The following is a 25,925-nucleotide window of genomic DNA, read 5'->3' as shown; positions in this document are numbered from 1 at the left end:
ATGGCGGGGCTGTTCCTGTGCCTGTGCGCGGCGGCGGCGGCGGCGGCGGCGGAGCTGCGGCTGACCCTGCTGCACACCAACGACGTGCACGGGCGGGTGGAGGCGCAGGGCGCGGGCCCCCGGCGCTGCGCGGCCGGAGCGCCGGGATGCTTCGGCGGTGTGGCGCGGAGAGCGGCGCGGGTGGCGGCGGAGCGGGCGGCGCACCGGAACGTGCTGCTGCTGGACGCCGGGGACCAGTACCAGGGCACCGTGTGGTTCTCCCGGTTCAAGGGCCGGGAGGCCGTCCACTTCATGAACCTCCTGCGCTACGATGCCATGGTAAAGGGGGCCGGGGAATGGCGAGGGAGGCCGTGGGGTCTTCCCCTCCCTCTATCTCTCTCTTGGGTGCTGGGTTTATTCCTGCCTTTCCTCGCCCGCTGCCTGTTTTTCGCATTGCCGCCTCCTTCAGTGCGTAAAGTTGCATCAGAAAAGGCTGCAGGTAATGTCAAAATCGTGGCCAAAGGCAGCTGGGAGGCAGGCGAGAAGGGAAGTGACTTGCTGGGTGATGGGCTCCCGGCCGAATTAAGTCGTGAGCTGGCAGCTCGCGGTCGGCCAGAAACCGGGAGATGATGGCAAGGCTACACAGAGAGATACAATGGAACTCTCCTTGGCAGACGCAGGGGCTGGACGGGCACTGTTGGAGAGGGGTTGGCAAGCCGTGGAAATGACCCCAGCAAAAGCCGGGCGAAGAGTCTGCGACAGAGGAGTTAAGTCTGCCTGAGGCTCGCAGCTTGACTTGCTTCGGTCCTGCGGGAAGGGACAGATGGCACACGTTGCCAGTGCTATTTCAAAGGGTGGAGGGTTTTAGTTTTCATCAGTTCCACTCTGGTTGTGTCCAGTCCCCTCAGAACTGTGTTCATGACAGGGTATATAAGGGGCTGTGTACAAACAGCTCAGAGACTACAACAGCGCCGTAGTGAGGATGGTCTCTTAGACTGTGCTAATCGTACACCTTTACTCTGTCTCTTTTGGTCGTGCAAGTACTGAGAGGAAGGTAAAATCTGTGGCTGAGATTGGGGGATGTCACTCCACGTCCTTAAATCTTTTGTCTCAGGGCAGTGGCTTATTTTGCTTGTGTACAACCCCGGAAAGGAGAGAGATTAAAGTCATGTTTGAGCATGACTGCTGTTGTGAGAGTGACTGGATGTTTATTTCATCCCTACTGGCAGCTTGAGGGGAAAATCTTCTGGGCATATCACATTCTCCGTCTTCATCTTTTTTGCTTTGTCTGGAAAGGACTGTGCTCCCCTTTCCAGGTAAAAATGTCGTCACCTGTGTATTCCCTCTGCCTCAGGACAGCTGTGGAAGAGAAGGTCATGCCCCAATGTACTTTCTTAAACTAAGCACCGGGCAGACAGGTCTGTGAGGGATACTTCTCCCTGTTCACATGCCCTAGTGAACGGTTTTCTAGTTTGAAACTAACATTAACAGGATCTTTCCTCCCAATGGTGATGGAGAGGAGTGTGTGAGCTGGGGAGCGCCTTGGGATTCTGCACTGCAGAAATAGCTTGGGGTGTTTTTTCCTACCTTTCTTAATAAAGTTTTCTGCTGTCTGTCTTTTTTCAGTCTTGTGCTTGCTGGTATAACTGGTTCATGGGCAGCCTGCGAGCCTATACAGTTCCTGATTGCATCACAAGAAGAATTTTTTTCAGGCAGTGTTGAAGTACTGCTCAGTTTTAGAAACAAGTTATGTAGGAAGCACCTGGTTTTGGAGACACCATGAGCTTTTTCATCAGAATAAGCTTTAAAAATAAACCCACCCCGTACCAGATATCCAGAGGCTTGTGCCAGATGTGAATGCTTTAGGCGAAGTAGTCAGCCACTTGTTCTCTGTAGAGGTGCTGCTTATAATAATTTGAATAGAAGGTGACAAGGAAGGTGCTAAACGTTCTGTAACTTCTCAGTCTTTCTCTGCTACCAAAGAGCCTGAGGAGCAGATGCCGAGTATCGGCCAGTGCTGCAGCGTCTGTTTCTGTTCTTCTGTCTGTGGACCGTGATTGGGGGGGGCCGTGCAGTGGGGATGGTGGCTGGGTGGGAGCACAGGGAGCAAGGTAAGAGCCGCACTGAGAAGGGTGAGCTAGTGCTTCTTGAAGCAAAATTTTGGGAAGTCACGTATCTGACAGAAGGGGTGGGGATTACTGAAATGTTTGGAAGTGAACTACAGCACTAGGATTACAAACAGGATGAAGGAGAGAGCATGAGTCATTGAAGTAGTTACAGGATGCGGGCAGGAGCCATTGGAGGATTTAGGACAGCCTGGAAACATTAGGAGTTTTCTCCACAAATGGGATAAATTTCCTTTTTTAAGTTTACTTTTTTCTCATTTATACCTGTTATGACCTCCAGTCTGTTTTCTCCTGTTTGATTGCCTTCCAAAACTTTTCATGGCACTAGCCTTTTTTTTGTGTGTGTGTAATTAAGACTAAAAACCAATTTAAATACCTCAAAGACTGTAATTGGAGAGGTGATGGAAGTCTTCTAGCTTTACTTTTAAGTTGCATTCTTCTGTTAATTTGTATCCTGATTTTTGAAATATTTTTAGACACGCTCCTTGTGAAAAAAGAGGATTATATAATCACATGCTGTGTGCCTGAATATTTCTGTTTATTCCCCCTTGTGACTTACGCTTACACTGGCCAACAGATTCAGATTTGGTGAAGGGATAGTGCACAGGTACAGAGTCCCAGGAGCACTGGGTGCAAGGGCAGTTAGGTAGAGAATAGAAACCCAAAATGGCCCACATCTTCCTCCTCAGAGGAGGAGTAGCAACAAAAATAAAACTGTATTGTTAGCCACCAGTGATTTCTCATAACCAGCTTTGTAACCACCCACAGCATGGGAAAAGTTTTGATTAAAGCTAGTGTCCTAAATGGACATGAAATAATCCAAATGCAAGACACAGAGCCAAGAGAAACAATCTTTCCTAACTGGTTGGTTGGGTCAGGGCTTTGGGGTTTTTTCCCTCAACAAGCTGGTAGTGGTTATACCAATTCAATTTCTTAATTCATTTGCAACCTCTATTGTTGGGGTTTAATTGCATATTAAGGAGGAACAGAAGGCATGTGCACTAGCCAAAAGGAAAGAGCTTTTTACCATTCTGATATGCTCTACCAGTCTGTAGATATCTTTTTAGAACATCCAGACAGCATCAAGATGAATGTCCTTTTTTTTTCTTCTCCTTTTGTTAGTATATTTTTTTCAGCAAATTAGATGGCAATTAGAATACAGTTAGAAATGGAACATAGTTGGAGTGCATTGTGTCTTCCCAAATCAGGATTTTTTTTAAAAGATAGTTCTTGGTTCTTTCGGAAAAGTGCTGCAGCACCACAAACGATCTGGCTCCTTCCCAGGGGTGTGAGTTGCGTTCTCACCAGTGTCAGCAGGAGCAGCTGATTTCCAATGCAAGTTACTGCTGATATCCTGAAATTTCCACAGAGCCATTGACTACCTGCCTGTAAGGATAAAAGAAGTCAGAGGTCTTTGTCTGTCCCAAAAGAAAGACACTGCCAATCAATTGATTGAAATACCGAGCTCCCAAACCTGTGGTGGCTTCAAGGTCCTGCTGGGTTTGGAACGTGATCAGGGTTAATACACCCATTTGGAGAACAAAAGTTGGGGCAAGCACAGCTGGGTATGTGTGTTGAAGTGGAACAGAAGGGTACATGAGCCTTCTGAGATGATGAATGAAGCTTTCCCCACGTCATCTCAGAATGAAATTAGGAGCAGACTTTTGCCTGGAAGAGTTGGCCCATTGGCTTTGATACCTCGTAGGTGCTTTGCTCCAGCTGCAACCTGAAACCTTGTATTTATTCATTATGTATCAGGTTTCACAATTACTGTGTTTCTGTGGATACATCTTCTCCTTTCCTAACACCTAAATATGCTACAAAGTCCTTGTGTGCATTGTGCTTCTGCAGAGTGCCATCTAGGGAAGTTTTGCTGGCTTATCACCAAACTTGCAGGCACAGGCATGTGGCAACTTAGGCTAAGCATGAAAAAGGGGCGGGTAGGAGAAATTTCCCTCGAGATAAGTCCTTTTTTGTCTGCTTAACCAACCTGGAAAAACTAAATGTTCTCATCTGGCTGGTATTACCTTGCTAATAAATGAACTGGACAGCTTGTTTTATGTGGCAGTCTTGACGCTTCACCATGTTAAGTGCACACCCAGCTGTGGGCACACACACCCACTGTGGATTGGCTCTGGGGATTCTCCCTAACTGATAAATATCAGATCTTCCATAGGCAAGTAATGATATTGATGGTGGATAGAAAAAGATATTTTCCTGTTGCGTGTCAAAGCACAGAGGAATCTTTACTAAGCGCAACATAAGTATGTTTTAAAAACTGTAGTCCAAACACAAGGCCCTTAAAATGCACTTTTTATTTGAAGAAAATGCTAAATATCAATGACAATATTTGTTTTCTTCAGAATTTAAACAACGTATTTTCCATACACAAAATATTTTTTTTTTCCTTTATGGTTGTTAATCCTCTTTTTTAGAGCTACAGGATGTAAAATGAATGGGTTTTGATCTGGTACACAGTCACAAACAGATAAGTTTTGAATTTTGATTTTCACATCTGTACTCATGTAGGACTGAAAACAAAAACCTACATCTAAAAAAGAAAAATAACCGAACCACTTCTGTGTTCATTAGAAACAGGAATGTGTTGGTTTAGACAAGCTAGGGTTTTCTTTCATAGAACCGAGGCTTTGTTTTCTCAAATGTACCGTGTATATAACTTATGAAACTATTTACACTGAATATTTGAGGTAGGGTCTCATATTTTCTTCTTGTTTTTGCAGGCTTTGGGTAACCATGAGTTTGATGAAGGTGTGAGTGGATTACTGGATCCTCTTCTTAAAAATGCAAATTTTACAGTCCTGAGTGCAAATATTAAAGGGAAAACTCCATTAGCAAATGAAATGATGAAATATGTTCATCCTTTTAAAATAGTTCATTTTGACTCAGAAGCAGTGGGAATTGTTGGCTACACTACGAAGGAAACTTCTTTTCTTTCACAGCCAGGTATGTTTTCTTTAGTATGTAAGTTTGTCCTTTGTTACTGTTTTGTTATTTGCCTACTTTTTAAAATCCAAAGATGAATGTCTTCAGCTGAAATGTGGGAAGTCTGGTTTTTTATCAGTATTTACTTGTATTACTCAACTTTGCCTGATTTTGAACCTTAAAAAGGCTTGCTAACATTAAAACCCTGTTTCATACAGATCTGTACCCTATCTAAGAATACCAGAAAGTCAGTGAGGTTACAGGGGAGCTCAGGGGCCATTGGGATTTTTATTCTTGCTTGGGTTTTTAAAGTTATATTCTGTGATATTTTATTTTTATTTATCCATTTAAATGGAAGTTAAAACATGAATACAACTTGTCTCTGTGACATTTCTGTGTGTGTTGAAATTTTGTTCTTGGATGCCTCCATGCCCAAAACCAAGGAGAGGTTCATACTTGTTTTTGAAGCAAAAGTTGCCCAAGATGTTTTTAGCCTCTCAAAATATTTGCAGAAATTAGACTACAGAAGGAACACCCATTCAGCTTTTACCACAATTGCTTCATTCATGAGTAAAGTTAGAATTGATGAGGAAAAAAAGCTTCTCAATTTCTGACTATTTTTTCCAGCATTTCAGGGGGTTTGGTTTGATGAGGGTTTTGTTTGGGTTTGGTTTTTTTAGTAAAATAAAATGGTCTACTGAAATAAGAAACACATTTAAATCAGCTGTAGGAGATATGAGTCACTGCCCGCTCAGAGTTCAGTCAACATGTAACAAAAACAGAGTTTCTTCCCTGGGTTTTGCAGTTAGGGATGCTCTAAGTGCTGCTTTGAAACACACTCACATTGAAAAGGGACTTCATATTATTGTTTCTCTTTCTATTGCTAAGTAATACAGAAATAGTGCATTGTTTTCCTGACAAAAGGAATGTTCAATATTTTGAGGACGTATTAGGATATAAAACTATTCCTTCTGTGTTTTTTAATTCCGATGCTGTATGTTTAACCTGTCAAGAAATGGATGTCTGAGGTCTGAATAGACTTATTGGTCTCCCTTCTATTTTTCAGTGATGTGGTTTTGGATTTCTGTCTTTTTAATCCCCAATAAAAAAAGAAAATTGATCTGTATTTTGTGTAGGTAATGGAATTTTACCTGTGCCTGACGGCATGAGGGTAGATATCATGGGACATCATGCTACGTTTGAATAATGACAGTCAGTATTGTCCTCCATTAGGGATTAATGAAATCTGCTGCTGCTGCTCTTCTTCCTGTGCTGGGGCAGCAAGATCATCAAAATAACTTTCTTGGAAATAAATACACTGGGTGAAAATCCAGATAGTGCTGGATTTATTCTTCTATGAAACATTTGAATACATTTCCAATAACATTTAGACATCATATCCAGTGCTTCAGTGTGCTAAGACATTGTAAGAGACCACAGCTAGATAAAAAAGCAGTGTCAAATTTGAAGTCTTGTCAGCTCCATTGATGGAGCTGAAGCATCCCTAAGGAAGTATATCCCCCAGTGTAACTGAGCAAAAAGCAGAGCAAATTCTAACAGCAACATTTATAGTGATCAGAGTTTTCAGAGATTCGTGCTTTGCCTTCTCGGTGTGTGGTGGAACATTTAGAAGTCTTGAAAATGTGAACTCAGGACACATTAATATAACTCAGTGACTCTATTGCCCGTGACCTAGCAATCCTTCAGACTGGTAAAATCATGGCAGACATGGGTCAGTGGCTAAGTAATTATCAACCTAGTTCCTTATATTCAATTAATAACGGACTTTGAAAATTTTAAATTCAGCACCTTGCTTATCTCTACACGTTTCTTCCAGATGATTCCGTTTTCTCTGCCTCTGTGTGCTTTGGCATGCTCTACACTCTTAGGGCATTCTCAAGGCAAACAGGAAGCTTGAGAATGCTGAAACGTGAATTCCTACATTACTGCCTTCTGTGGAAGTATTTTGTGAGTGTGATTTCTTCTATTGTTAAATCTCAATAACTTCCACTCAACTATGAAATTACAACTTGTACTTTTCATAGTCTGCTTAAAAAAGGTTATCAAAAGACTTGAACAGAGTATAAAATCCTTGAATCTCAGTGTTTCCATTGGGAGGGACCAGTTAATCTCTGATGAAGGTACTGTTAATGTCACTGTTTGGAAACCGTAGGGATGGGGAACACATTTATAGATTACAGCCAGTTGGCAGTTTTTCTGGAGTTCTCTGTTTAGCTATGTACAGCTATCTCAGCTGAGTGCCCAGCAGGTTTTTCCATGTTCTGCAAGAGTTGCTCGTAACTTGGCACACAGACATGGCTATCTGTGTATTTTCTTGGAACTGATAATCACAAGGCCATCTTTCTAGTATTTGATGGTTCCAGCCCACTTGCTTTAGTTCTGTAATGTTGTTTGGTCCACTGCATTTTTGTATAAGGTATAAACCCAAATCTACTTACTCTGTAACCCTACAGGCAGCAAAATATTTACTAAAACTATCAACTTGGCAGAGTTTTCTAAAATGGAATTTTAAATGGCATCTATTCCACTTTATTCTGGCTATCTTGCATAATATTTTTAACAGGCAGACAATTCTTTTTATTGTTCAGTTGTAGCAGTTTGGCTGTTTTTTCTGAAACTCTACTTCATCTAAAAAGAGAAGAAGATGCCACATCAGCTTAATACCTTGAAAGAGAAGTGAAATATTGACCTGAGCAATACATTAATCATTTTGATTCAGATTGTTTTGAAAAATGCCCAGATGAGTGCTAAGCAGTATATTGCTTTTTGCCTGGTTTCTTAGACAATTGAACACTGTGTAATTACTCTCACAGTTCCCCAGTGTATAACTTTCAAACCTGTAGGCCCATTTCATCTCAACTACATCAAATACTCAGACGGCTGGCATGCAAAGCTGTGTGCAATGCCATGGCTAAGCGATGGAGAAGGGGTGACAGAAGCCCCTGCAGCCCCAAGCAGAATTCCTTTTCTGAAGGCAAGGCAAACAACAGGACATCGGTGGGTGTGTGGACTGGCAGTGCGAGGACCCACCCGAGCTCTGGTGTCTGCCTGTCCTAATGGAACAGTCCTGGAAAAGGGATAGGCTTACCTGCATGGGATGGGCCTTGTTTCTTCCCTCATTATGAAAGTGTGTTCTTTTGTTTTGAAACCTTTTCTCTGCAACTACCTGAAAGAAGGGTGTAGCAAGGTGGGGAACAGTGTCCTTCTCCTAAGTAACAAGTGACAGGTCTAGAGGAAATACTGTCAAAGTTTTGCCAGGGGAGGTTTACATTGGATTTTTGGAAAAAATTCTTGGAAAGAGTTGTCAAGCACTGGAACAGGCTACCCAGGGAATTGCTGGAGTCACCATGCCTGGAGGTGTAGATGTGGCACTTAGGAACACAGTTTAGTGGTGGGCTTGGCAGTGCTGGGTTAATGGCTGGACTCTATGATCTAAGAGGCATTTTCCAGCCTAACGGATTCTATGATTCTGGGGTTGAAGACTAATGATAATGTGTCTTCAATGTACGATGCATTTGTAGGCTGCAGTGGCTTCAGGGATAACAGAGCTGGTGCTGATGGGGAGAGTTTGGTTGTCAGGGACCACCTGGCTACTGGCCATGGGAGAAGTTAGCCCACAGGCACCTGCATGCTGTCAGTGGCTCCTTCCTGCTCTTTGTTTCAAGAGCTCAGGTCTCTTTGCAGAACTGGTCCCCACAGCATTGGCGTGCAGCTGGTCCATGGTGGTGAGAGAGCCTGTGCTCAGGGATCAATTCTTGCACTTCCCTTTCTGCCAGCAGCTCTGCATCAGGCCCAGCTGCTGCCAAATGCAAGGATGTGCAAAGAGGGGCTGAAGCCAGTGGTTTCTGTCAGCCTGGAGAAGAAGGCTAAGAGGGAACCAAGTGTAGCCTTCCACTTGTGTAAGGGAATTTATAGAGAAGACAGGGACAGACACTTCCCAGAGGGGAAAAGAAAGGACAAGAAACAATGGGCTCAAGCAGTAACAAAGGAAAGTATGGTGGGACTTAAGGAAAAAATTTGTCATGGTAAGCATGGTTAAGCCATTAAACAGGTTGCCCAGAGAGACTGGAATTTCAGCAAGCTCAGACTAGAGCATCCTCATTTGGCCTTCAGTTCCTGTTTTGAGTGGGTCTTGGACTACATGGCTCCTGGAGGTCTCTTCCAACCTCAATTAACTTCTGACGATTTGATTCTGAGAAGAGGTCCACAGGAAGAAAATGTGGGGATGCACTGCACAATTCACTCTGCAATGTGCAGTACAGAGACTCCCTCTGGCACTAACAGAACTATTGAATGGGTGTGGTGCTGAGCCAATTTATGTAACCCTCTTTTATCTCTTCCATTGTGGCAGCTTCCCCCTCATTTCCTGAAACATTTTGCAGTGGATTGTGAATTCGTTTCACTCCTCCCTTTGTTATGAAATAATGTAAATCTTTTTACTTCAAAGGCATATTTCAAAGTGACTTATCACAGAACTCTGCAGGAAGGAGAGGAATTAGGTAGAGGAGGAAGTGGTAGAAAAGTCGCTAGGTGGTCTTCACCAGAAAGCTGAAATTTACAGTTGGTTGAATCTGTCCTTAAACTCTATTCTTAAAACTTTGTCAGAGGAATTATCCTCTTACATAGGAAGTCCTTTTGTGCAACCAAACCACTGTGCCCAGGATAAAAAGCCTGTTATTCTAGTGTTCATGTAACTGTTACGTTAGAATAATTTCAGCAGGCACAGAAAACTTGCAGAAAGATTGTTAGTTTCCCAACATCCTTGTCCAGAAAAGGTTTCTCCTTTCCAGACTTTCTGTTCCTTATGTTATCATTTCAGGATGGTATCTCACATATGTGCTATGCTCTATTTGTATTACTAAGAGTGGCTCACATTAGATGAGATAACTTGTATAAAAAGACAATTCAGAGTTTAATGGAGGACATTGAAGAAGCTGCTGTTTAAAGCCTTGAGGACGGGATAAAGGAAAGAACAAGATGAGCATGCAGTAAAAAGGGAGATTTAATTTAGGAGAAAATAGATAATCTGAAAGAAATACAGTTGGGGAAGGAAAAAAACCTTTGTAAGAGAATGCAAGTGTTTATATGCAAACACTGGCACATTTAGTTTCCTTTCTCTAGTTAAATAATGAAAGCCATTCAATTTTTGATCCTACTATTGATGTTACTGAATTTTTTTATGGAGTTATAGCTTTTTTTTTTGTCTAGGGAGGAACATACAGCTTGTTGCAGAAATGTTGTATTAGTCAAAGCACCTGTGTGTTCCTGAGAGACTGAAGAACACCAGCTCAGATCAAGAGCTTGAACCAGCTAAGGATATTTGAAAGGCATTTAATTATATAAATTAAAGACATTTTAATTATATAAACCAATATTTGATGTCAACTACTTTATTTTTAACTAGCAATTAAGGTACTTTGTAAGTAAATTCTTTTCTTTTTTAAGGGGATGATGTAACCTTTGAAGATGAAATTGAAGCATTGCAACTGCAAGTGAATAAACTTACTGCTATGGGAGTGAACAAAATAATTGCACTAGGACATTCTGGTTTTACCGTGGACAAAAATATTGCCCAAAAAGTGAAAGGAGTGGATGTTGTGATTGGAGGACATACAAACACATTTCTCTATACAGGTATTTTACTTCTTCCTAAAATGTTGCTTCTAAACCTAAGCTGAAACTGTCTTTAAACTCAGAGAACTTTCACCAATATAGTTTGCTGCTGGCTGCACTCAGCCAGGTTCATAGCTGGTACACATCCATAACTTTCATGGAAGAAACCAATTCAAAACAGCCTGTGCACAGCAAGCACTACAACTCACTGAGAGGTTCCATAATGCTGTGGATGTTCAAGGTGACCTATACAAAGTGGGGAAGAGGAACAAAGGTAATACTACTGGTAAATTACTGCTAAACACACTTTACTTCTTTCAAGCTCACACCTATAAAAGAGTAAATTAGTTGTCTACTTTTAAACATGTATGTGACTTAACCAGAAAAATCAATCATGGAAGACTTCAAAACTGCTACTGGTGTTGATTTTCTCTGTAATATGATTCTATATTCATAGGTTGCCATTTATCTTGCCATTAAAATACCTTCCCCAAGTTTCATCTGTTTATTTCAACCCCTCTTTTAATCTCTCACTTTATTCTTCTTTTCTCTTGAGGCAGATATCATTCCAGAGATAAACATTGTTGATCTATTTTCTGCTGCAGTAATGCTGCTTTAGGTAACACCTACCATCAGCAGTTTCCCCAGTACTGTTACCTTTCCCAGAGCATAAGGACACAAGTAAAAGAGAGGCTGTTTTCTTGTTATGTTTCATTGAAATTTTTAAGTTAGCAGGAACCTTAATAACTGATTGAGACTGTAATGGGAACTTTCTGTAATTTTCAGAAAAGTTTCCCATGCACTTAAGTCACAGGGATAACATTATGTACCCTACCCTAGGAGCTTGACCACTTAAAAGATTTACACTGTCCATCATCCTCTCCTCTCCCTATTTATCTCCTCTCTGTTTCTCATGCCTTTTTTTGTCTTCTCTGGACTCACACCTTTTGTTATCTTACTTGTTAAAAAGAAAGAATTGCATGCCACAGTTATACAATGAGCAGATGAGAATATCTCTTGAATTTGGCCTCAGGGAATAACTTTGATGACTAATCTGGAGGCACAAAGCACTCATGTCAGATCTCACAAACACTTTGGTAGGGGTGCAGCAGAGAAGTAGCCAAACTGGAACAACAGGATGGACCAGCCCAATACTAATGGGGTATGGTTGAGGGGACTTGATGACATTGTGGAGGCACTTTACTCAGATCTGCCCATGTTTCCCACCAGCTTGCACCTCAGGGACTCCCCAAGACAGAAGTGGTGTCTTGATATTTACTGGCTCCATCTCTTGACTACCTTCAACTTCCACAACAGCCTATATAGCAGGGCACTGATCTGCACCAACCACAGAGACCTTGGTCTTGTTCTGGGGTGCAGCCTGCAATTTTATTGAATTATTTTTGAGACGGGAAAAACAAGGATTAATTCCAGATTCAAAGTGTGCATTCATTGTGGATTTACACTGTGGAATCCTTATTCTCTTGCATGATCTTGTTGCCCAATGCCTGTAGAGAGTTTGTGCCTCATAGTGGTAGCCACGGTAGTCAAAATACCTTTTTGGGGGTGATCCAAAGAGGCAGCACGTGTCACAATGTGGAATCATAATGTGAAGTGTTGCAGGAGCTGAGACATCTGAATTTCTATCCTGTCTAGATCTGTAGGAGTTTGCAAGCAAACCTCTAGTCATTCCAGAGAGTACCCTGCTGTCAGACTAGACTGTCAAGCTGTTCTACCCCTTCCCATTTGAAGCTGTCCAAGATTCAAAAGGCCAGAGAGAGCACGGTTCAGGAGACTGCATTTTTAACTCTTCAGGTTAAAAATCTCAGCTGGGAACGAGTTCTGGTCCCTTTTCCAAGGGCTCTACTGTTTTGATAAAACAAAACTGTCTTACTTTTTTGTTAATACTGGCAAGGTGAGAAAAATAAGAAGTTATGTCTGAAGTAGATACACCAATAATATCTATTCATTTAGTCAAAACATGCTTTTTGACAGAATGTGGTCTGAGCATATAGTTTTTATCCCAAGTACAGTGAAGCACATGCTCACCCATTCAGGAGCATTATGAGTGTATTTGTGAACCATGACCAGCTCAGTCAAAGCCATCAGTCAACATTCCTAGAGAAACAGCCACATCTGTGGAGGTGATTTCACTGCAGAGTAAAACATCTGATTTGAAATGGCTTTGTGCATGTCTCAATGCATATATATTAAGCTTATAAGCACCCATTTATATTAAGCTTGTAAGCTCTCGTTTAAATCAAGAGGTGTAGTCAATAGCTGGCAGCAGAATCTGGGAGAATGTTTCAGCTCAGTCTAAGTGGAGATGTATGAGTTGTTCAGCCTGTTCTGTCTGTCTTGGAGGTTTAGAGACATACAGCCCATGAAGACATCGCCACAGAGAAATCTTAGTGTAGGGGTTTCATCTTGGACTGTCCAACCTGTCTCGAAGATACTTGCCAATCTCTGGTTTATCCAAGGCAATAAGGCAAATATTGTTCTGACTTGTTCAGGTGTGCCTTTGGTTTGTGGAACTGATTCAAACAGCAGTGGTAGTTTTAGGTTAGAGCAGTTTAATTCCTGGTTTTCATCAGAACTGGTGTTCTGAAAATGTAGTATGTTGGCTAAAAATAGGGTAAGAAATAGGAAAGTGTTACATGTTCTTCAGTCACCCAGTATGAGTTTGTGCATTTGCAATGAAACAGCATCTCATGCCTTGACTGAGCATGAATTCTAGTGCTGTGTTCTTTGGGGTAAGATGCACTGAATAGTCTTTGCATTTCAGAAGGAACACGTCCATCTTGCAAGGGAAAGATGTCTAGTGCTAGTTAATCCTACAAGGAGGTATCAGTATCAGAAAGTATTTTGTTAGAAAGAAAGAAATGAGTAAAATTCTGGATAAGCACTTAACTACACACAGCTGATCTAAACTAAAATAATGCCTAGAAAGAATAACTTTATCTTTCTAATGCTCTGTTCATTTGAGGACTAAAGAAAGAGAAGAAATAAAAACTGATTCCTTTGTCAATTCAGAAAACCCCAAAGCCACTTTTGTGTCCATAAATCCTTGAGAGTCCTCATTAGCTACAGGATTTCTTAAATTCTTGCCCAAATAAATGAATAGTTAAATGGCACTCCAAGAAATGAACTCTGTTGGTCAGGCTGAAAGTAAAAAAACAAGTTCTGTGGTAGGTTTGGTTCAGTTTGGAGTTTGTTGGAGCTCTTCTCCCTGGAGAAATAGGAGGGATTAGAGAGGAATATGAATCGTATTGGAGTTCTAGAAGGAATATTTATCATGCTGCTTATCCTGGGATTTAATATTATGTAAACAACTGTAAATGGAAGGAAACAAGTTTTTCTGTGAGCAGGGGAAGTGAAGAGGCTGTTCTCCTCTGGATCCATGTCCACTGCACCCCGTGCCCCTGCCTTGCCAGTAACCCGGCGTTCAACACACGGATGGGAAAAGTCACTGCCTTTGGGACAGGAGTGAAGAGCAGGCTCTGAGGGAGCTCTGTCACGCCGGCTCTTGGAGCTACTCAGCCTTGGTCTGACAGTGGGGCAGAAATAATGACAGGAATAACAGCAGGGAGAGATACTACTCAGATAATGTTGTGCTACTCAGATAGTATTTTCACTACTCAGATAACATCAAGGAGACACGGAGAAGGCTGGTACCCTTGAGGCAAGAGCTGTACTGTGGAGTTCAAGTTTTCTGTGCCACCTCCTGCCCCAGTGTGGTTTCTAAATCCTGTGGTAGCCTATGCCAATTGAGCTATCTCTTTTTTTTCTGCCATACCCTTGCCTTAATCTGTTTCCAAGTCCAACCTCTAGTCATCTTTCAGTCTTTGCAGGTTGATAGTTTTAAATCCATGACCACACAACTTTAATGCTAATAAAGTTTGTTTTTGCAGAGGGTTTGCAATTTGTCTGAAATTTTGGAGGCTGTTTGGCATAGTGAAAAAAAAATCAGCTGGCTCTATGTACAAATTCACAGAATTGTTTGTAGGTATTCTCTCTGCTTATTAACAGTAAAAATGCATTAGACTTTTTCAGATCGAGAAGCCTGATGTATGTTTTACTAAGATTCTTATTTTCTGTCTGATGCAGGATAATGTAGTATGAGGGCTCGACAATAAACTTTTCATCTAGTGACTGGTATGTTTGCATAGATTGCAATAATTGGAATGAAAAGTTGCTTTGTTGCTGTTGTGATGTGATGTCATGGTGGGGTGTGCTGTCATAACTTAAAAAACACTGTGGTAGTTATTTGAGTTTGTGTCCTGAAAACAACATTGTCTCTTATGAGATAACTGAACAATCAAATATGTGCTTGTTGTCCAATACGGTGTTAGCTATTTCTGTCCCATCTGTGTTTTTTAAGGCTGAGAAACGTTTGAAATGTCACTGCAGTAACTCCTTGAAGGTCGCATGAGCTGAAGACTTGTTCTCATGCTTGTTCTGTGCAGGCACTCCACCCTCTACTGAACAGCCAGCTGGCCCATATCCATTCATGGTTGACTCAGATGATGGGAAGAGGGTGCCAGTGGTACAAGCTTACGCTTATGGAAAATATCTTGGTTACTTAAATGTTACATTTGACAAGAAAGGAAATGTAGTTGAAGCAGTTGGAAACCCCATTCTGCTGGACAGCAGTATTCCTGAAGGTATGTGGACTGGGAATTTGAGTTTGCCTGCAGCACTCTGCTACAATTCAAGGCTTGTCATGTTAAATACAATGTCTGAATAAGAACTCAGCTTTCTTTCTGAGCTTGCTGTTCTCTTCTGTGCAGGGTTCAGCCTGTGTTACAATTGAATATGCATGCATTCAGAGTGCATTTTTATCTATTTAAAATCCCCAAAAGTCCTTTTGTAAGAATTCAGGTGATACAATACCTTAACACTTTGTAGAACCTGTTTAAGCTAGTCCTGTAATTGTGATTTAAAAGATTATGAGGACTAATTTACAGTTTTGCCAGAGGTTGTGTTCTTCAGAATGGAGCTAGAGCAATATAGAAAAGTGGAAATGTTCCAGGAAAAACTTGTATAACCCTGCCAACTACTCTGCCAACGTGCAAATACAATATACAAACCCATGAGTTCTTGTATGCAGTGCTAACCGTGTTCAATGTTTTAACTCGGAAACATTTAAAGAAGTGGGAGGAGGAGAGTGTCTCTGTCACTTTTTGTTTGTAACTCCATCTGAGCTCTGTTAACTGTTTTTTTGTCTGTTCTGTAATCACCCAGGGCTGGTTTTCTAATCTCTGTTTCTTCTCCAGTGTTTGCTCTATGAAGTTCTGAGCTTTTATCAGACGTTCTAAGTTCTACCTGAGTATTTGTAAAACAAGTCCTTCAAAAATAATTTGTTCATAGATATTTACTGTGTTATTCTGAGTGACCTATTAATGTAGTGAGATGATGTCATGAAAATTTACATTCTCCCTCTGAAGTCAGTAACACTTAAAATTCAGATACATTGGTGGCATAATTTTATGAATGTTATTCTTGCTGACAGGTGTGACCAAATTGATTAAAAGTAGTAGCTGATATAAAATAGTTGTAACATCTGTCTGCATATACAAGTATCTTTGTTTTTATCTGAAATAATTAAATTTTCACCTGAAAGACAGGTGTGCATAGAGAATTACTTTCTGTAAAGGGTTTATTCCTTGACATTGATATGTGAGCTATTTTTCCTGTTAGCACAACATTAAAGAGAGGAAATTACAAACAGGAAAAAAAAAAGTCAAAGACCAATCTCACTTGTATTTTAAAAATTCTCTCACCTGTCAAGGTAGGTACTAGAAACCCCATCAGTCAGAGGACAGGACTGGGCAAAAGTACAGAGGGGGAAACCTTGCTGTGGGCTTATTCTCTTGATTGTCCTGTTCTGCCTTCTCCCCTTACAGGCTTTTTTTGAAGTGAATATAGTTGCCACGTTGCCTGAGAAGCTTTTAGGAAAAGTGCAGCCTTTTAGAATCATAAACACCTTTTTCTTTCCCTAAGGTTTGTTTTCACTGAATTGTCATTAATATGAGATGTGTATGATGTTTATTTTACACTTTTATATTACGTTACAGATGAGCACATTAAGGAAGAAGTGGAAAAATGGAGAGAAAATCTGGGGAACTATTCTGAAGAGATTGGAAAAACTAGTGTTTACCTGAATGGTACAAGCCAAGCGTGCCGTTTCCAAGAATGTAACATGGGAAATTTGCTTTGTGATGCTGTGGTAAGATGTTTTCACCACTACAGGTGCCAGTTACATCAAAGGGTTACTCCAGAGCTATCCAGATCCAAATTATCAGCATATGGGCTCTGTGCCTGCTTTTCAACAGTGCAATACCCAGTGTGTCCCTAGAAAGACCTGGCAGAAGTGAGGCTATAAGGAATGTTGCTGTAGGGAGTAAGCAGCAGTTTATTCTTTGTGCATAGCCTTGTAGAGAGAACAGCTTTTTGCCAGCTGGCTTTGAGGCTGCACTTTCAAGGGACGTGGCAGTCTGATCTAAGAGCCCAGCAAGGAGGAGAGCTCAGCTCCCCTGTCCCTCTCCTGCTACTGGCCCCTACTCACAGCACTCACCCTCTCTCCTCTCATTACTCACTGGGCTTTGCTGTCACTTCAGTGCACTGGCACAGAAAACAAATATGGGTAACTTTCTGTCAAGCTACTGACAAGAGTTGTCCCCCTGAAGAGCATAAAAGGTGCCAGCTGAAGCAAGTAGGGGATGGGAAAGGTCATACACCCAACTGGGCACAGAACGCCCCAGCCCAGAACGAGCCACCAGCCCCTGCTGTGTTCTGACAGGCACTACTGGGCTTTAACAGTCACATAACTCCAGAAAAGTCTTTTTACAAGAAGTCACTTCCAGTTTTTAAACTGAGTTTGACTGTTTTACTGCCCTGCAGCAGCACCATTTCATTTAAGTGTTTCAGGGAAAACATTCACTAATGCGACTGCTTCCAGAAAATTATTTTTCCCATACAGGGAAAGTAAAGGGACAGTTAATAATCATGGGTTTTCATGGGGTTATGTCCCCAAAGCTATTTATCTAGTCCATGGTATTGCTCTTATTGTAGTTCTTAAAATAATTGTCTAGTTTATGGGCTAATTTTCAAATCAGATGAATGTCTGGGAATTCTACATACAGTTCTCCTAGAACTGCAGTATCTTGCACTTTTTTTCTGCTAGACTTTTTAATATCTTTATTTGCAAAAATGTGAACAAATGCTTTGGCACTTTTCAAGGTTAAAGAAAGTAACCCTGTAACCTTTCAGAAGTCTGTAGATTTTCTTGCTATATATTTTTTATTAGGGGAGTCAAATTCTGTTTTAGTTCAATCAATGTCTCTAGACAATCATCTGCAGTCATCAGTAGATACATTTCTCTTCAAAGTGGATTACCAGTTCTATATTTGTTTTCCTGTCTCCTGACACGTGGTCAGAGGTATAAAGGTAAACAAACAAACAAACAAAAAAAAACAACACCTGCCTGTTCCACAAGCTTTAATATTTAGTGCTGTCCTGAGAAATGGAGATATTGAGAATTGCAGACGACTGATTGTTTGTGCTGGGTGAAAAGAGAGGTCCATTTAGTTCAGTGATGTATCTCAACCAGTAGCCCAAAATCTCAGAATAAAAATGCCTAGATGGCATTTTACAAAGGACTTTAAAGGGACTCAGATGTGAAAATACTGTGAAATTGATAACAGCACTGTGTGAGCTCCTCTTTTAAGCTGCCTCAGCTCAGGGCTGGGAAGTTGCAATCCTTTTATTATGAGTTACAAACCTAAGCATGGATCTGGCCTCAGGGCATAGCTCTGATGACTAAGCTGGAGGCACAAAGCATTTACACAGCTGCAAGTCAGAGGTCACAAACACTTCACATAGGGGTGCAGCAGAGAAATGACCCACCTGGAACAGATGACAGGATCATTCATCCCAAAGTTTCGTCTCCAAGAAAGACAGAGTGGGGATGGTAGGGGACAAGCACACTCCTGGACAAGCCTGTGGAGTTGCTGTACTCAGATCTGCCCAGGTCTCCCACCAGCTCACAGCTCAGGCATTCCCAAGGCAGAAGTGGTCTCTTGACATTTACTGGCTCAACTGGAACATGTGGGGAGGGCAAGAAACAACAACAGGGAGAGAGGGGGAGCAGGGGTGGGAAACAGTGGGGATTAGCTCCTGCAGAGCAGCTCCACCACCCTTTGCCTGCCTCCAGCCTTTCCAGCAGCTGGTGGCAGGGCATTCCACCACAGACCTGCACATCCTGCAGAGACCTTGGACTTGTCAGTGTGTAGCCTGCTGCTGCCCACTGCCTGCATAACTGTTGGAGGTCAAGTTGTCCTTGCTCTGGAGCACTTGCTCCCCATCCACCATCACACCACTCATGATTTTATAGCCCTCTTGAATATTTCCTTCCATTATCTCTTAACCAGGTCAGACAGTCCAAGTCTACATCATCATTCTACATTCAGAGGTCTTCTGTGTCCATCTTTGACCATCCTTGTCACCCCTCTCTGAATCCTTTTAGGTTTTTTATCATTCTTGAAATGAAAAAATACACAAATTCCTACTCAGCCTCCACATGCCCTTCTTCATTTTATAGGCTTCTGTCATGTGCTTCCTATACTTCCCTCTGTGAGACTGAAGAGTTATGACCATAGTAATTCCTGTGTGGAAACCAATCCATCCTTTCTATTATCCTAGCTCATTTCAGCCTTTTCCCATACCACTTGGTTATTTCTGAGCATTAACACTGGAGGTTTATCATCTTTATGCAACTAAGTATCTGGCCTCCATTTTCTTTACTAGTAAGGATGTCACAAGCAAATATTATGCTGTCCTTGTATTTTGTCAGAGCCTCTCCACTGAACTGCTGGGGATACATTGCTGTGCAGAGTAGACTTTATGATCTAGTGTGCCTGCTTCCTGTTCTACATCTTTCTAGTTACCCAAGACCATTCCAAATACTAAAAACCAACCACAGAGAAGATGAAAAAACTTAATTCCCTGCAAAAATGATTAATTTATGCTTTCCCTATGAGATTTTAATGAACAACAATATTTAAGGTCCTCTTCACTTCTCAGTTCCCCAAATATGCTTAAATCATTTGTCTTTATCATGGTCATTGAAATAAAAAATCACTTTTCCTTTGTTTAGCTGGCCAGCCTTGGCCATGCCATAGACACACAGACTAGGGCAGAGCCTAAGAGTTCATTACAGTAAAAAGGCAAATATTTTTCATGTTAAGAATTTTAAAAAGAAAAATAGTTGTTTGGGTTTTTTTAATAACTAAGTATTTTACAATGAGTCTGAAGAAAATGTAAAAAAAAAAAACCAAACAACTGTCTCTTTTGAGTCTCAGATTGTATTTGGTGTAAATTTCCAGAGCCTATAATAAGTGGAGATAAAATCTGAATAAACATTTTTCTTTGGTAGCTTTATGAGAATGTCGGGCGCCCTGATAAAAAGACATGGAACCACGTTTCAATGTGCATTCTGAATGGAGGTGGGATACGGTCACCCATTGATGAGCAGAGCACTAATGGTACGTAAAATTACCACCTCAAGGACAACTTTATCAGAAAGAAGGAATCAAGTTATGCCAGCCTGAACCCAGTGTTAGGTATGGGCTTGTTTTGATGGGGTTTGCAGTGTTTAGAAGGGATTTCAAACTTTTGCAAATGGTTGTGTTGTCCATCATTTGAGCACAACTGCACTCAGGCTGACATTAACAGAAGTCTCTAGCATTGTTTGTACACAATGCTTTTTATAATTTCCCTCTCTCCTTGCTGCCTTGGAACAAAGAAAGGTCTCCTGCTGTACAGGGTCATCTGGTATGGTTGCTGTGAGCCTTCTGTAGTCTGCTGTAGAGTAAGTAAATTCTGGATTTTTCTGAATGCTAAGGTTTTAGTTTTTATTTTCCTGATACGCTATAAATGCAACCTGAAAACAAACAGCTTTCTCAGTTTAGCTAAGTCTTTCTGTAGGACTATGTGAGCAAACATTAATCAACTGGAAAAAGTACTGATGTAGTATGAATAGCTGTGTTTCTTCATCTTAGGTTGCTGGTTTGTCATGTCTTTTAGTACCTCTGATTTATTGGTCTTTGATACCTGCTGGACGATAAAAGATGCAGGTTCTTTGGGACAATACATGTGATTCTCACCCCTACCAGCCCTCATTTTCTTAAACTGTATTTGCCATGTTTCTTGTCAAAAACTTGATGTTAAATGATCGTAAAATAATTCTGTAAACAACAGCAAAAAGAAACAAAAAAACCCCCAACAACAAAAAACCCCGAAACCATGAAGTGAACAAAGTCTCTTTCCTCCAGGTAGCATTACTATGGAAGATTTGCTGTCTGTTTTGCCATTTGGAGGTCGTTTTGATATGGTGACATTAAAAGGCTCCACACTGAAAGAAGCTTTTGAGCACAGTGTGAGGAGACATGGAAAAGGAAGTGGAGAACTGCTGCAAGTTGGAGGTATATTTTCTTCTTTCCTCTTCTCAGTTTTCCAAAACAGCCATCCCTCCTGTTGACCTTATTACATCTGGAAGGCTTTTTTTAAGAATAGAATGTCAAGCTGGCCATACATCCTTGCCCTGTGCCTCGCGCATGCCAGCCAGCAGATGCTGTTAATTCCTGTGCATGTTTAACTGAGCCACTGCAGCATACAGGCCATCACTGTTCCCTTCAGCAGAGACAGTGTTCCCAAGCTTCCTGGACCCACAATGGCATCAGTTTAACACTGCAGTTAGCTAGAGGAAAATATAATTTAGTATAGCTGTAACACAGAAATAGCTACAACAAACTCCAGTTTTTAGTTCTTAACTGGCAGCCTATCTGAAAGGCCAAACTGGATAGCTGTGCTGAATTTCAGTTTATCAAAATAATTTTGTGCAATTCTCCAATGATTGGTGACAGTTTTAGTTTGTCCAACTGGGCTATGGAATTGCTCCAGTGAATTTCTAAATATTTTATGGATGAACAGTTAATACCAAAAAACTACTCTTATCTTTAATTGCAGCTGCCTATATGTTTATCCAGTTGTGTATTAGGTGACAGTCATGTTTATTCCTGATGTCTCTGTGATTTAGTGCAGATTTTATTGTTTAGTTAGCAGAACTAAACTTCAAGGGCAGGGGCTGGTGCATTCCTTCCCTCCATGCCTCTCATCCCATGTACCCTGACACTGTGATCCCTCACATGCCACAGACAGAACCCGTGTCTCACACTTTCACCGGTTAAGTTCCCGTGTTCTTAGATACCTCTAAGGTAAAACAGGAACAAGCTCTGCTTGCTGGCTCTTCACAGGAGAAGAATAAAAGCAGTAGCTCTGGAAAGAGTTCAGGATGGAAGATTCAGAGCAGGAAGACTGCCAGGGTTGGAAGAGCCTCAGTGCTTTGAACGACCTTTAGTGGCTTCCTCATCTGCAGAATCTTGGCAGTGCTGTTCTGGGGGCCTGGCTCTCCCCTGGCCTTGATCAAGGAAGGCTCACAATGAGAAATGTTGCTTCTCCTACAGTGAGGAGACACTGCAGTGTACAGCCCTGGTCTGGCTTTCCTTTTTCAGGACAGTGCCTATTATCCAGAATAGCTACCAAGTTAGGCTGGCTGGCAGGCCTTAAAAAAAGTTATTTCAGCCAACAGGCCAGGGAAATGAGAAAGCATGGGACTACAGAAATAAGGGAAGGTATTTTTGTCTTGCAGTATTCCAATCCCATGACTAGTGATTTCGTTTTGTAGAGTAGTGATGAGAACAGACAAGTAAATGAGGTGGGACAGTGGTTCAGCAATTCTTATTTCTCCTGAAAGTTCTTGCATAGAAGCTGAGTAAGTGTGCAAAGAACAAAGGGCATTAACTGGTGTAATTTGGAACGATACAAGTTCCAAATTACACCAAATTTGGAACGATCAGAGAGAGTGATGCAAAGAATCAGCTGAAGATGAGGGAGAATGCTGCTCCTGGCCTTATGCGTTCAACATGCACTAGTGGCATTCTAATGTGTATTTTTGTAGGCATCCACGTGGTCTATGATCTCTCCAGAGCCCCAGGAAGCAGAGTCGTTAGCTTAGAAGTGCTTTGCACAGCCTGTCGAGTCCCAGCCTATGTCCCACTCCAGATGGATGAAATATACAATGTGACTCTGCCATCCTATATGTTATTTGGAGGAGATGGCTACAGTATGCTGAAAGACAAAAACCTGGGATACAGTAAAGGTAAGGGGGATACAGTCCAGGTAAGTATGGGCACTAGCAGAGTAGCAGAGAAACAATTCCTCAAAATGAAAAGATCTTTTTACAGAACAAACCTCAGACTTTTTGCCTTTACTCAATGATTAAATTTGCTTCTCCTCTGAGAGCTCTGGATTGCTAGATTTGGTTGTAGGTGGCAACTCCATTCTTTTTCAGTTAAAACCACAGAAGTTTCAAAGAGAAACATCTTTATCAATTCAGCAGTGCTCAGAGAGCAGTTCTGAGATTGTGGTAAACCAGAAAAGCAGCAAAGTACATGGAGAGTTCATCTTACACTGCCGTGCACTTGCACTCATTACTGAACAGTGCAAAAAAAAAAAAAGGTGCTATTTTCTATAGACCTTAAATTTACACTGTATAGAAGTATTTGGAAAGACAGAATCATCACCTCCACTATTAAACGACATGCAGCTCAGGCAAACAACACAGAGTGGGTGGGGTGAAAGATGCCAACCTACTCTAATGGAATTAACCTGACCAGCCAAAACCAGGGACCCCTGGGAGTTCTGCAGGCAGGAGAAGGCAGGGTGCCAGAGACACCGCACCACAGAGGTGGAAGAGAGGTGTTATAAGGCTGGCTTAAGGTCCTCTAAAGCTGCATGCAAAGTGTTACAAAGTCTGTGTTTGTACAATTGACATTGTCCATCTTTCAGGATGAAGGGAAACTTGAAAAAAAATTGAGATTAAAATCCATTATTCCTGAAAACATAAAAGAGGTGTAGGGCTATCTTGAAGGAGCCTATCTGCATTTTTGCAGAACCTTAGTTTTGTATGTTCTGCTTGTGCATGGTGAAAGCATTCTTTCACCTCAAAAATTCTCCTCTTGGGCCTTTGTTACAGGCGAATTCTTTTGTTTCTACAGGTGTTTAAATTTAAAATTGATTCTCACAGGTAGGACTTGTGATTTAAATCAAGTTTAGCAAAACTTGATTTAAAACAGCAGCTTTCCCATGAGACAAATCATTAGGAATAGTGAAAGGGAATAACCTAAATAATAAGGTTCTGGTGAAGTCTTTCAGTACACAGAAGGGTAAAACTCTAATTATTTTTAAGATGGAGGGTCAAACTTTAGGATTGTAAGAGCTTGGATCAGAAGGGGCTTGTTCCATGGTTGGCAGCAGTGACTGAAAAGGGTCTCCCACTGTAGAAAAGCCACATAACACCTTGTGTGCACATATGCAGTGCCCAGAGCAGAAACTTCTCCTAAAAAAATGAAATTTTGAAAAAGTGTTAGCTTTGCCAGGTCTACAGCCCTATACCCCAAACAGGTGAGAGACTATCTCAAACTACCTGACCGGAAAATACCATTGTAACAAATTCAGAACAAAACAAGCCAGACAAAACCAAACAAATGTTTGTTTGTAAAATACAAGTTGCTACCAAAAGTTCTGGCTCTAAACCACCACAGGTGATGTGTGCTGATTCAGAATGGCAAACCATAGAAAACAATTTGATTCTTGAGCTAAAACTGGAATTTAGGCAAGTCCTTACATTTCGGTTAAGAGCTTGGCAGATGCAGAGAACATTTGTTTGTTTCCTTAGGTGAACCTGACATTGAGGTTGTTTCCCGCTACCTGCAGAGAATGAAGACAGTTTACCCAGCAGTTGAAGGTCGAATAAAATTTTCTTCTGGAAGTCTTATCGAAGCAAGTCTCACCCTGATCTCTGTATTGTTCACTGTAACATTCTTGCACACTTGATTTTTTTGTTTGGAGGAACAGAGGAGGAGAGATGATACTGATGAAGCTGTGAGACCTGTTCTCTTCTGTTATACCCTACAATCACTGAGCAGTGAGGCTCCTGCATGCCAGCAGTGAGCAGCCCCCCCTGCATTGTGTTTAGCTGGTAGTGCCACTGGAGCACTGTATTCAGGAAAAGGGGGCAGAATCCATGACTTCCCGTGGTCAGAATCAGCAGGTATGTGAAATGGAGGTCTCAAAAGCAAAGTTCTAGTGAATACTTACTGCTCAATCATAAAACAGTGACAAACTGAAATGGACACAATAAATTGTCATTCTTTTAGCTGCTTTAGACAGTGAGTTAAGAACCTGATTCCAGATGTAAACAAGCTTCTAGAAATGGATGTATTATACATGTATATTCCTTTATTTGATCTCTACTCAGGGTTAAGGTATTCGATCTAATATCTCTACTTTGCTTCTAGTCATATTTATCATACCTACACAAATGTTTGAAAGAGCTGGATTAAACTCAGTGCCATTAAAATCATGAGGTCTATTTAATATGCATTTTTTAAAAATTTTGTTTTACTTTTGAAAAAGAAACATCACACTTACACTTTCCATTAATAAAAGATGCAATGAAAGTTTGACGTGATTTTGATCAATTTTAACAAATTGAGTATCCTTCAGTCTTAAATATGACCAGTTTGGGGACTGTATCTAGAGTGAGAGCACAATCTGTGACTGTATTTCATATAAATATGCTCGATTTTATACCTCTTCCAAAGAACAGGACTTCTGCCTGTTACTCTGTATTAGCAACATTACAAGAAAATGTCAGATAACAGGCATTGACTCCTGCAGCACTTCTGGCATCCTTTGGAAAGAGTCAGGTAATGGGGCTTTTAACAACATAACCTGGCTTTATGATCACTGTGATTTTACATCTTCTGTGGGAAGGCTGTGTTTAAAAAATAGTTGTAAGAGACAGGCTAATGAGTATGAAATCAGATTAAATGCTAAATGTACATTGTTGATGCTTTATCAAGAAATGATTGCTTATAAATTAGAGCAAAAAATAATTATTTTTCTAAGATTACTGGGAATTTTGACATCAGTATGTTTGGGTTGTTTAATGCTATTTTAAACTGATTGTAAATGTTTTGAAGAAACCTGCTGTTTTCCTGGAAAGCTCACTACACTCTTTTTCAACACTGAAGCTCTTCCGTTCACTGCACCTGTAGATTTCAAGGAGAAGGTGCATGAAGATAAACATTCAGCATGTTGAAATTTAAAGACCCCAAT

General features: G+C 41.1%; 1 protein-coding gene across 1 annotated transcript; it reads left to right on the top strand.

Moving 5' to 3' along the window:
- On the top strand, positions 1-24,865 carry NT5E (5'-nucleotidase ecto). Its single transcript, XM_066179603.1, has 9 exons — positions 1-318; positions 4,847-5,069; positions 10,515-10,703; positions 15,149-15,346; positions 16,760-16,911; positions 20,119-20,227; positions 21,017-21,166; positions 22,702-22,902; positions 24,481-24,865. The coding sequence occupies exons 1-9, from the start codon at positions 1-3 to the stop codon at positions 24,636-24,638; spliced, it is 1,698 nt and encodes a 565-aa protein (XP_066035700.1). The 3' UTR covers positions 24,639-24,865.
- The last annotated feature ends 1,060 nt before the right edge of the window (positions 24,866-25,925 follow it).

Source organism: Chamaea fasciata, unplaced genomic scaffold (assembly GCF_029207755.1).
Source record: "Chamaea fasciata isolate MVZ Bird 193981 ecotype frontalis unplaced genomic scaffold, bChaFas1.0.hap1 SCAF_3, whole genome shotgun sequence".
NCBI classification, from domain to species: Eukaryota; Metazoa; Chordata; class Aves; order Passeriformes; family Sylviidae; genus Chamaea; species Chamaea fasciata.
This window is presented reverse-complemented; position numbering and strand designations above follow the sequence as displayed.

Bases quoted from the DNA above. Each gene is read 5' to 3' on its own strand.
- NT5E (XM_066179603.1), top strand. From the start codon at position 1: ATGGCGGGGCTGTTCCTGTGCCTGTGCGCGGCGGCGGCGGCGGCGGCG. The intron at 16,912-20,118 runs GTAAGATGTTTT...TTTCTTTGGTAG, and splicing joins ATTTGCTTTGTGATGCTGTG to CTTTATGAGAATGTCGGGCG. The intron at 20,228-21,016 runs GTACGTAAAATT...TCTTTCCTCCAG, and splicing joins TGATGAGCAGAGCACTAATG to GTAGCATTACTATGGAAGAT.